Source organism: Athene cunicularia (assembly GCF_003259725.1).
Source record: "Athene cunicularia isolate RWA chromosome 2 unlocalized genomic scaffold, athCun1 chr2_part2, whole genome shotgun sequence".
NCBI lineage: Eukaryota > Metazoa > Chordata > Aves > Strigiformes > Strigidae > Athene > Athene cunicularia.
The window spans coordinates 8,729,769-8,742,168 of record NW_020799096.1 but is presented as its reverse complement, the minus strand read 5'-3'; the positions used below and the strand labels follow the sequence as shown (position 1 = coordinate 8,742,168).

General features: G+C 37.8%; 1 protein-coding gene across 6 annotated transcripts in view; it reads right to left on the bottom strand.

The window, feature by feature from the left end:
* Positions 1-12,400, bottom strand: part of POU6F2 (POU class 6 homeobox 2) — a 317,306-nt gene that overhangs the window by 175,990 nt on the left and 128,916 nt on the right. For all 6 annotated transcript variants that reach the window (XR_003397925.1, XM_026843964.1, XM_026843960.1 and 3 more), the window contains exons 3-4: positions 10,132-10,223; positions 8,975-9,203 (exon numbers count right to left, since the gene is read on the bottom strand). Coding sequence is in view for 5 of the 6 variants with exons in the window: in XM_026843964.1 (XP_026699765.1) it covers positions 8,975-9,203; positions 10,132-10,223 (321 nt within the window). In the remaining variant the exon portion in view is untranslated. The remainder of the gene's footprint in view (positions 1-8,974; positions 9,204-10,131; positions 10,224-12,400) is intronic.

Below are 12,400 nucleotides of genomic sequence, written 5' to 3'. Positions count from 1 at the left end.
TGATTTTGTTACCAGTAAAATGAATGGGGAAGAAAAAAAAAAAGCTGGGACTGAATATTTTTTAAAGACGCTACAGTTTTGGGAGGGGAAGATGGTCTTCCTTTACAGTTCACAAGCGTTGATTTGGGAAAGGAAAAGCTAAAATCTCAAAGAGAGAATCTGAAAGTGATTGCTCTGTTCAGATTGCCAGACTTACAGTTTTCAGAGAACATGTACAGAATTTGTTCTTAAGAGGTTTTATCCTTTTAAAAATAAACAAAATAAAAGAAACAACTTTCAGGTTGCCAGTAAGTGAATTTCCTGAAAATGTACTACTATTATTTCCTTGCTTTTTAGACAGGATTCATGTCCTGTTACAACTGCATCTTCTAAAATACAGAAGCCCAATATACTGGGAAAATTACAACAGGTTTATCATCTCCAGACATTTACCTCTTCTTCATTTATTGCTGCTGATGTAATGGGAAATCAGCTACACAGTACAAAATACATTCAGGAATATTTGGGTTGTAATTAACTTTAAAGAAACAAGCTGAAATATAATGGATGGACAGAAACAGTGCTGGATGAGGAAAGGGACAAGAGAACAAAGTAGGATCTGAGAAACAGAAAAGGAAAGATATTCAAGGATTCGATTACATAAACCCAAAGCATCGCCATTGACTTGACTGGAATTAAATCATGGAAGTGAGATGAGAAACTTGTCATTATCCTAAAGATTTATTTTTGACATTGCATAATTTATCATAACAAAACACAACTAAGTGAAAGAAAATTCTCTAAGATGTGCCAAATCTAGAGCTGATTAAGTTTTTAAGTAATACTCATGTTAAAATAAATAAGCAAAAAAAAACCCTATAGCTGGCAACAGTCTAAGAACTCATATCGTGTTGGATCTTATTAACCTTGGTGGAAACTTCCAGTGCTCCTATGGGCCAAAAAAGGTTACTGTAAGTCCTAAATAATGAAAATTCGCTTTATTATTGCAGATATTTTAAAAGAGCCTAGCCTATTCTAGGCCTATGAACCAGGACAAGACAAGAATTTAGGACATTTAGCAAAGATCTAGCTGTGTCTGAGGAGCTCAAGGCATCTAACAGTAGCGATTTAAGCCACTTCGTAGGAAAGCATAGCACTAACTGCACTTTCATTTACAGGTGGGAAGGGCTGCAGAAACCATGCATGAATTGTCTGCCATCACATGGGACATCTGGGGTGGAGCACAGAGCCAAACACAGGTCTCAGGTCTGTGGTCTCTGCTACATCTATCAGAGCAATAGGCTTGTAAAGACAAAATGTTCAAGGAATAAAAGCAGCTTTCGGGATTAGCAGCAAAAGGAGACCAAGGCCCAAAGATGTCCACGAGTACAGATTTCTACCCAAAGGACATAAAATTGAATAGAGGTCTGGGGACAAGAAAACTGAAGCAAGTTTCACTTTCATTGTTTCTGATGTCACCAGACAGGTCCTGTTCCCATTTTAGAGCAATCTCAGCAGCAGACCAAATTTTTTTCTCAAAAAAAAAAAGGAAAAAAAGAAGATGCTGTAAAATGTCTCAAGATGCATAAACTTCAAGATTTTAATAAGAGAGTCACAAGGCACCTTCCGAACTTTCCATGAGAATTAAAAAAAAAAAAAAAAAAAAGTACAGAACCACATAGACTTTAAAGATTTCATTTAAAAAAATTGGCTCTCAGGCAGTTAACTTGTATGTTCCAAGCATTCAAAATTCACACTATTAAAAATGCCTGTAAACCCAGTTGGTCAATAAAGACTTTGTTGTTTTTATGAGTCCTTAAATATATATGTGCTTGATTAGAATCTTACTGGTCTATCAGGAACACAAGTTTGTATCCAGAGAGTTTTTAAAACATGAATCATAGGGATTTTATTAATACAAACACCATGGAAAAACAAAGGAAATTAAACCACAAAGACTATAAATGTCTGACTTAAATCCACTAAGGCAAGGAAATTAAGAGTGAAGGTTGCAAATCCATCCTGGTAATCCTTCTACAACTTACTCTGTTGCAGCAGAGACTCGGATCAGCGTGAGTCATGTATGCATACACCATATATATGTACCTGTCTGTTTGCATGTGATCTACCAGTGTATGCAGCATATATGCTACAATGTGGAAATGAGGAAGAGAGTGACAAAGACTAACCAGGATTTTCACTTGCATTTGAAATTTCTTGGCTTTTGTAAGATTACAGTAAGTTAAGTGCTTAACATTATTGGAATGAGTTTTCTCTACATTAATTTAAATTGTCACGGTCTAAATTCAAGAAGAAGATTAAAGGCTCCTGGAAACAGGTGCAAAGATATACTTTAAAAGCAGCATTAAAATGCATCCATGTTCTGGTTGACAGAAATTTCATTTATAATCCTGCACACACAATATTCCTGCCAGGAGCAGTATCAGTCTGAGTCAGGGCTGAATAAAGGGGGACATTCCCAGGTCTTGCACACCAGTCACACCACAACTCCCACCTTAGTGGTCATGTCTGCTAGAGGGTAGTTAACTAACGGGTTTGTGGTGGAAACTTTGGGGAGGTGCAGACTACTTCTGTCTTTCCCATCTGCTTCTTGGCATACAAGTCTGGAAACTTAGACTCTGCCAAAACTTGGCCTGCGAAGTTTAAGTAGGTGTGAAAACTTTGATTTCAGAATTAATTTGATCTACATCACATCATTACTCCTCACTGATGTTGTTCCATAACCATCAGTAGCGAAAAAATAGGCACATCTGAGACCTATTTTGGGTGGAACAACAGAGCACACAAACATTAAGACTACTGCATTTTAACACCTCTGAGGGTAGGCCTTTAACTTATGGGGCAGAAAATCCAAACAACAAATAGCTTACACACTGGGAGTGATCAATAAACAACTAGTAACTAATAAAGCCCTGAACCTTTCACGTTCCCTCTGTGAAGGCAGCGATTTGCCACTGAACAAGCTGAGCAATTAACATGGGGCCACACTACTCCCACAGGAGAAGCCTTGTATCCTGGGGGAAAAACCAACCAACCAACCAACCAACCAACCAACCAACCAACCAACCAACCCACAGCCCAGCAAGGTTCTTTCTGTACTGTGGTCAGAAAAGCAGTTTTTGCCCTTTCTCCCAAAAGCAATTCCAGAGAGTACATTTACTGGGAGACGGGATGAAGACACCTATCTACCCCCATCTTTAGGGATCTCTGCCTGTTCCTTCAGTTCCCTTACAGCATGGTTTGGATGTTGTTACAGCTGTTAGCCTGAGGAAACCTGCTGTAGTGGCTGCTAATCCATAGGGGCTCCGTGCATGCCATAGCGCGCCTAAGGATGCACACATTTCTCCTATTTCTTTCCCCGTATTAAGGTAGGGAGGTTAGTCTTAGGGGGTGGCTAACCCCTTCTTTGTGTCAGTGAGCTCTTCACAGTGACTGCGTTACGTGCAGCATTTATACAGCAATAGGAGAGACACATTTGGTTTGAGGGCTTCACAGAAATTGCTAGCGAGTGCAGCTCCTTTTCTTGGTTCTTGTCATTCTTGTTCTGGTTATGTTAGTACACTGCATAAGTACCTGGGAATAAACTATTCCTCTAAGTGAAACATCATTTTGATTATTACTGACATTGGTGCTCATTAAAATACATAAGTGAAACACTGCCTTTCTGTAGACTCTGAAAGCTATTTCATGTTACTTGAAGGAGAATACAAATGAATAGGGACTGCATCACTTTAGTTAAAAGAGGAAAATGTTCTAAAAAACTGGAATTTGGACTCTAGATCAGTAAGCAATTGAGGCTTGTAGTTTACTTCTTTTCTGTCTCTTTTTTGTTTTTCATCTCTCTCTGATTTCTGATTTTTAAGGTATGTGTACATGGAGGAAGGAAGACAGAGCATGTTTACTTTATCTGTTGCACAATTAATGATACAAATCTATGTTCCGATGAACAAGATGTAATAAATGTAAACAATACTTTTTTTCCTTTTCATTACCATTGTCTTTACCTAACATTTATTTTGACTGATCTCTACCTGAAAAAAGCCTTTAAATTTTTTTTACATCATCTATGTCTACTGTTACCCATATCACTGCATTTTAATGGCTATCTCCTAGCTCTCAAGATGTTTAATACATTTCCCCTTCCACTGTATTGCAGCTAAAATACGACCTGCTGCTGTTTAAATAATGTAATTTAATGATTTCACATTTTCAGCCATGCAAGGTTTCCTTTCAGCACTAAAGCCTTTCACTAATGATTTGGGGAGATAGTTTGTTCTCATTTCTTTCAGAACTCAAGATTGAGAAACTCTGACTTGGAAATAAATTATTGACATTCACTTTAGGAACAGTACAATGTGTGGTGGAAATAAAATACACAAAGTTTCAGTTCCATGGGGCCAGAATCTCCAACTTGTTGATTTCTCTCAAGGTTCAAGTGTCATTCAAGCTCCGTATCTGTGGAGATAGCTAAAACACTGTTGTGCCATGTCTGTGTGTTGTAATGTATTTGGGCCAACCCTTTGCAGAGAGACTCTCAAATTGTTACCCACGGTGTACGAATGAGCTGGTAGGCAACACTGTGCTAGTTTTTTCTTATTTCAAACATGTATACTACACTAAAAGGATAGGTAAAATACATCAACTTTTTAGCTAAAACTCTTTTGGCTGCCATGGAAAAGTGAACAAAGGGAGAGGACAGCCTTTAGCCAACTCCTCAGCACTGGAATACCTTCCCATTTCATTCAACATGAAATCAACAGGGCTACACAGCAACATATTACACAAGAGACACAAAAATCAAATGGGCTTAAGTAGAGAATGTCATTTTATGAATATCAGCTCCCAGGCATTACCGAATACTCTGTGATTAAGCAACTATTAGTCCCTTGGAGACACCCTTGAGAAGGATAACTAAAACTGCAAAAAAAAGAACACACTCCCTCTAAAAACTAGAGAAATCTGACCTGGCAAAGGAGATGCAGCAGCTGAAACTGTTCAGCCCATAGAAAAGTTTCCCAACGACAGAAAGTTGAATATTGATGAACAGGAGTTTGACAACAAGAGAAAGCTGGCAGATTGTTTTCTGCCATAAGTCAATAAGAAGGTCAAGAAGCCACAGACTAAAAGCGGCAGTCAGGCACAACATTATCTTGTAGGGTACTTACCTCACTTCTTCCCTTCTCACAACCATCGCTATTGCGACACCTCCAAAATTTTTGCTAGGTAGGAAAGCACAGCTGTGTTCCAGCTGTAATTCTAAGAAACGGTGAGGCGAAAACAGGTGTATAAATTTCTTGGGACAACAGCTTTCTTGGATGTTTTTTTTTAAACTCTTCAGTGCTTTTAGTGGATTACAGTAAAAAGTTATGGTTGTTGATTTTATTGTTTGCAAAGAACTGTTGGTGGAAAGCCAAAGTTGCACAGGTGAATCTGTGTTATGTTCAGGGATTTCTCTTTACTCTAAAGCAGATGGCTCTATTCTGCCACCAACCCTCTGGCATCTCAGTAACTTGTATTCTTTGCATATTCCTTGTGCATATGAAATTTGCTTAATAGGAGTCAGGGAAAACATATTTTTGTGTAAACTTCACAGCAAGAATTTACACATTCATCTTCCTTCTGTTCATATGCATTTGATTTATTTGCTCAGGGATCAGGTAGAGTATAGCAGTGTGTATGGCAAATGACATAGTGTAATGAACAGAAAATAATCAAGTATGTATCAAGGAGAGTAGTTTTGAAAGAAGCTTACAGGCTAAACTTCTTTTCACTTACAGCGACAAAATTCCTATTGACTTAGTGGGTGATCACGACCATATAGCAACTCAACAATTTAACACAAATATATTTGGGGGAAAAAAAATCTCATTTATAGGTAACTGACAAATGAAGTACAGGTAATTTCACCGAATAAGTTGTACTGTGAGAGTAACTTCCATATCATTAATCGCTCCATTTTACCAATGTCTTGAATTTTTATAGAAATTCATTTTCTCATTTTAAATGCTTAACATATCTCCTCTATGATTCCTATGATTTCTATCACTGAATGCTCTTTTCTCTTTCCACATGCAAGAGTTTTAATTGTTTTATCCAATCACCCTAAGGTCTGAAAGCCCCTGAGAAGAAAAACAGGTAAACATATATATGGATCACAAAAGATTTAGTGGGATTATTCCCTTGATCAACATTTAGTATGAATTCGAGTACTCTGTTAGATCAGAACTTTTCCAAATTCATACGTTATTCAAAAAGTCTTTGGGGTGTTGTCTTCTGAGTTATCTAGCTGAGGTAGTTTGTGATTAAAAGGTTTAGAAGTTTACTGATGAGAGAAGAAGTAAAAGACAACAGGAGAATATCCAGCTCACAGAAGCTGTGGACACCTGTACTTGACTGCACTGGAAATCCAGGGACAGCAGACGTGACAGCAGGAGTAACGAGACAGGTTAGAGAGCAGCATGAAAACATGTCTCCCACTCATCTAGGTAGACTATGCCACCGTGAGGTTTAAGAGAGATGAAAGCTGATTAATATCGTTCGATTTTGCCCAAAGAGCAGGAATTATGGAAACTGTGTTGAAGTACAGGCTTCTATAAGTATACCTATAAAAGTGCTGGCTACGAAACAGAACACGTTTTATGATTACCTTTCAAATAATCACAAAAAAGAGGGACCAGAAGTCAATCAGGTTTAACGGAACTGATGACATCACACAACTAACAACGTTCTCTAGAAACGCAGCGCTGTCACCTGACTCCTACCTTCACTCACACATGCATTATTGGGTAGTGGGCTCTACAGGAAGCAATAGAAGCTTACAACTGTGATTCAGGGCTCTTAAGTGCTATCTTGACCGAGTTACTTCATTTCCTTGTATAACAGTTTTGATTCCAAATAATGAGGGCAGTGGCACTTGCTTAGAGGATCGGGAGGGAAGGGTAAAGATGAGAAACAGCAATGCAACTAAGTGAATCTGTGGGTCCTGTTGCTTTCAGCTACTTTATGGAAGGTGTGGTGGCATCTATAGATAAGGAACTGCACCGGATGCTCCAGCAAGTCCCTGTTTGATCCCTGCTTCTATCTACCAGTAAAGATTGTAGAGGAAAACTTTTCATCTGGTAAGGTCACTGCTTGCAAAATTTGTTTGGCAGCAGAGTTACACCTTTTAGCTAGCAATTAGACACCCATGGATAAACTAAAGAGCAAAGGTTTCCCAGCTTAATCCCTACCCTCCAGCTCTGCAACATGGGGTGAATAAATGACGTAAGAACTGCATGAGTTTATGTTTATTTATAATACTACATACCCAGCAACTATAACCTGGAGCACTCCAGAGTGGAAGGATACATTTTTATAATGCCTGTTTCTTCATTAAGATTTCATCATCCACCTACGCTAAAAAGCCACTTCCCCTTCACTTTGTTATATCTGCTTTTTCCCGCTCCTGTTCCCGCATTATTTTTTTAATCTCCAGTTCCCTACTTTACATGCACTCTCAAATTTTAAACAAGCAAAATTTGTGCATTAGTGTGTCCTTTTCATCTATGATTTATGAATGACAGGTTCTTCGATGCAGCCTAATGGTATGAGAGAGACATTATTTTAAACATTAAAGTGAAAACCATTTACAACTATGATAAGAGAGGTCTGTTGACATTAAACTTTAAAACATGCACAAGGTAAAGGCAAGTAGCTGCTCCAACAGGTGAGAGTACTACGCATGCAGTTTGTAAGGGAGTTTGTTTGACACATCAGCTGTCTCTTCCTTTTTTCTGTTTCACAACCTGTAGGATTTGGTGCTTCAAACAATTCATCTGGTAATCGGTAGTCACCAGAGTTTAATAACTAAACAGTACTTCAGGCACAGTGCAGAGCATTTATTCTAAAAAAAATAATATTCCATCTGAGGAAAAGTTTTCCTACCATTTACATCAGCAAGAAATAAAAATAAACAGATAAATAAATAAATTGAAAAAGCTAAAGCTTTGACACTTCCTGCTCACACCTTTATCACTCTCATATCAGACAGTCCCTTACCAGCCTTTTCCATTAAAGCTGTACAATTCAATTGTAACATACTGGCTAATACTTATCTTGCTATACTTCGTTGAGTTCTGTTCAGCAGCAACTGCTTTCTGTGAAGCAATCAATATAATTAGGAGTAGTAAAAAAAAAAAATACATCTGTATTTTATATCAGATGTGTTTAGACTGAGTACTGTTTCTAACAGTGTTAGACACAGAACAGCACAGAATACTAGGGAAGAACAGAGATACAGTATCTCATGGAACTGCTTTTCAGTCTGATTTTAGACCACAGGGAGAATGCAGCGGATATCTTAGGGTAGAACTGTTGCAAGCATGGTACTGCTCAGACAATGGGGAGGATACGTACAGAGATGAACTTCTTGCTTGTGACTCTGGAGTCATGTAACTCCCTCAACAGCTTGGATGAGGATGGCAGAACCTTACTGATAAAGCAGACCTTCTACAGCAAGAACAAGAACGCATATCTGGGGCACTGATGGCAGCTGAGAAAACTCTGATTTTATACTAAAAGGTTTTTTTAAAAGTGATGTTGATGCAATACTGTGGTTTCAGTTGCCCCTAGTCATTCAGCTATCCTAATCAGCAGTGGTGAAACCTAATACTTGTCTTCATGTTGCCATTTGAAATTTTGAAGTGAACTGAGTATGGAATATTAATCACTGATGGCAGAAAAGCCTAATGAATCATTCAAGTACTTTACATCACTGACCCGTAGAATCTAAGATGCAACCTCCACTCTGTTTTTATAAAAATGCAAATATTCCCTAAGTATCTCTCAAGTATTTAGAAACAATCCAAGTATTAACTTTCAATATGCATCAAGAGCAACATTTCATTGGAAAAAGAGATCACTCGGTTTAAAAGAGAGATAAAGGTGAAACAATTAGGCAAAAGAACCTATTAGAAAAATTATAAACGTGACTTACCTTGTAGATTTTGCAATGGCAAAGTCATGATGCCTCCTGCTGCAGCTGCTGCTACCAGCCCTTGGATGTTGGTGAGATTCGCTGTAGGTAGAGTTAGGACGAGTCCTTGTTGGCCCCCCAGCTGCCCAGCCATGTTGAAAGGAATAAGGATCGGCTGGTTCAGGGCTGGAGTGCCTCCTGGCATCACACCCGCTACTGCTGAGGCTAACTGTTGGGCTGTCAGTAATGGCTGTAACAAAACACAGACAGCAAGCCTGTTTTACTGTGCATGGCTCAGTATTACACACTTGTGAATCTTCTGGCTTGGGATCCTTTTGTGTTCTGTTATAGACACGCACTGCTCCCAATATCTTAAAGCACACATTTTCACCAACACAGAAAGTTTTGACAAACTTGCCAGGCTGAAGCTGTAAGCATTACAGTCATGTAGCATGGTATCAATCCCATTTGAATCTAGACTGGAAAATTCATTATGCACTGAAGGTAATTATGAACATAAGAAGGCCTAACTCAAATCAGCCTGCAAGTACCTAAATGCCTACATTTCTCAGTTTTTTTTCAGTGGTATACTGATTGGTAAAAGCTGAAAACACTACAGTAACAATTACCAGAAACTATATGGACCTGCAAAGTGGAGAACATGGGGTATCTTCTTAGAGCATGGCTGAACTTGGATAAAACTGTGAGGTGATATGGGAAATCTTTGAAAATATTATGCAGTGACATACTATTATGCCTACATTTTGCTCTAAAGAAAATAAATACCTGGCATAAAAGATAATGAAATGCCTTTACTAATGCAGGAGATGTGTGCGACAGGCAGAGCTGCCAGAGCCAATAAGGTTGCATTAAAATTGCACAAGCTTTTTAATATTAAATTATGACATGTATTTAAAAAATAACTTCTGTAAGAAATGAAAATAATTTAACCTCCTAAATATGCAAAACTGAGTAGGTTTTATTTTAGAAAAACATACAAAAAGCTCATCTTTCCAAACAAGTAGCTTTAAAAACATATACATGATACCTACATGCTCCCTTTCTGCAGCCAAACAGAATCACATTTTCTGCATTACACAGATCAAAGACGATCAGTCGCAGTTTTTTACTTTTTGTCAAATTGCATGTCTTGATTAGTCAGAAAGAAAGATACTGACCTGAGGCCCAACAGGGAACGCAGGATGGGACTGACTGGGTTGGTGCTGGTCTGCTGGGCTTGTGTCAGGCAGCACTGTGTTTCCTCTGGCCTCTGAAATCCAAAGAGCAGATTGACTTTAATATCAAGCCTGAGGACTGGCACATTACCTTCTACTGATGTCACATAACATCAAGCTGAAAATGATATGTTAAAGTGCTTTATCAATAACTCAAGCACTCAAATCACTTATCAGCTGCATAAATTATGCTAACACTCATTCAGACCAGCCAACTCATTCAAGGAGCTACAAAAATCTGACAGCAGTGAAACTGAAGCTATCATCAACCCAGCTAATGTGGGTTGCATTATACACCAATTTACATACAGTACATGAGCACTCCGCGTGTGTGGGAACTGCGTTTTTTATGCTTAGGTGAGCATCAGCCATTCTAATTTCTGAAAGCAAAAATTATCTGAAAAACAATCAAGTCACATCTACTTTGTATCTTAATAAAGTACTTTCTTTTGTCAGTTACTGAAGCAGCAAAGGCTGTGCTGTGCACAGTAAAAAGGCACTATGAAAACTGAAAACAGGTAGGCTTCCAAACGACAGCTTGTTTTCTAAATTGCATGTGGGGGGTGAGAAAAATTCTGCGAAACCAAGGATTTCCAGCATTTATTTAGATGATCAATATCCAACAATCGAACTATATCCTGGGCACTAATGACTTGCTAAGCACAGAACACAGCCCAGCCCTACTGGATTCTGCTGAAGTCTGCAATACAGATTTGAAAAGGGAAAAAAGAAAGAAAAACATCCTATCAGTTATAAGAAAGTACCAAGATGCTTTCGAAACTACATCCCAATCCTCCATTTCCTCTGGGTGAAGGACTTGCATTGATTCACAAAGTTTTTCAATGCTGACGGCACGATCAGGCCCACATTTATCTTTGAAGCTGAAAGAATGACAGCAAGTATCAAAAGTAGCTGCAAGAATACTGTGGTCTCTTAAAAAGAAAACGCTGGCAATGGCGTCAGATTTCCTGGTTGGTATGATAGCTCCTGTTCTGTTATTTTTTTCTGATGAGCAGTTGAAATCCCGTTCTAAGTAAACCTTAACAATATGCTCTTTTCCACTGTTTGTCCTACAACTAACAAGTGCAGGATAATTCAGAACCAGCGTATTGGCGTACCCTGCCACAGTAAGGAAAAAGGATACGATTCTGTCATACTTATAAATTTTAAAGAGGGTATTATCAGCTCATTTAAAACAAATTCTTCTATATATTCTCTAGGGGGACAGACTTATAAATAATGGAAATGTGAAAAGAAAAAAAAAACTGCAGCACATTAAGGTACAAATAAAATTGACTGCTACATATTATTCAATTGACTTCTATCTCTACAGCAAGGTGTCAATCATAACAGCATTTTAGAATAGGATTAAACAAAAAATGTGCAGAGTTATTATGCAGAAATCTGAAAATCTGATTAATTTGTAATATTTCTGTGTGGTCTCAAAAATTCAGAAATGGACACCGCTTTGGGAATACTTACAAACGGTCTATTGAAATATCTGATTTGGAACTAATAAAAAACACACAGACTTGCAGACATTTTATAGAGTGAATTCTACAAAAATATGTTTGGCATTTTAATGACCACTGTCGTTTAATAATGAGAATAAGATGACCTACTATAATCGCTGAGGACTCAAACAACTGCCTAATAACATGAAGAAAGAGGCCCAGTCACTAAATTTTTTATGTGCAATTTACCCATACAAGTTACTTGAAAAGAAAAAAATGTAACTAGATATGCGAGATTCAGTGAAAACCATTTCTTTTAAATGCATTACAGTCCTACTGCTGCTGCCGTCCCTAAGACCAAAGATAGGTTTTCTATGGTGTGAGTTTCACCTGTACTAAATAAAGTGGTATTTTACTAAATATAATTTCACCTCTGATAATTTTCACATATTGTTGTAGGGTTTTTAAATCTTCCCATCACAGCTGTATGTATAAAGTGATATTAAATCGAAGGCTCTATACCAGTGAATATGTAACTCCCCATTAAGATCAAATCTTACAAGTCTTATAAGTTTATAAGTGATTTTAAGGGCTGAAAATTTTGTCTTTTCTTACGATCTAATTAATATCAAAACAGGCTCCTGATAATCTGTCACATCATTAAATTGTCCTATGAAAGCTTTGGGAGAAGAACAAAAAACTGGAGTTAAATATTCACTAGAATTACATTTTATTGCAATTACTATACCTTGAGCTCT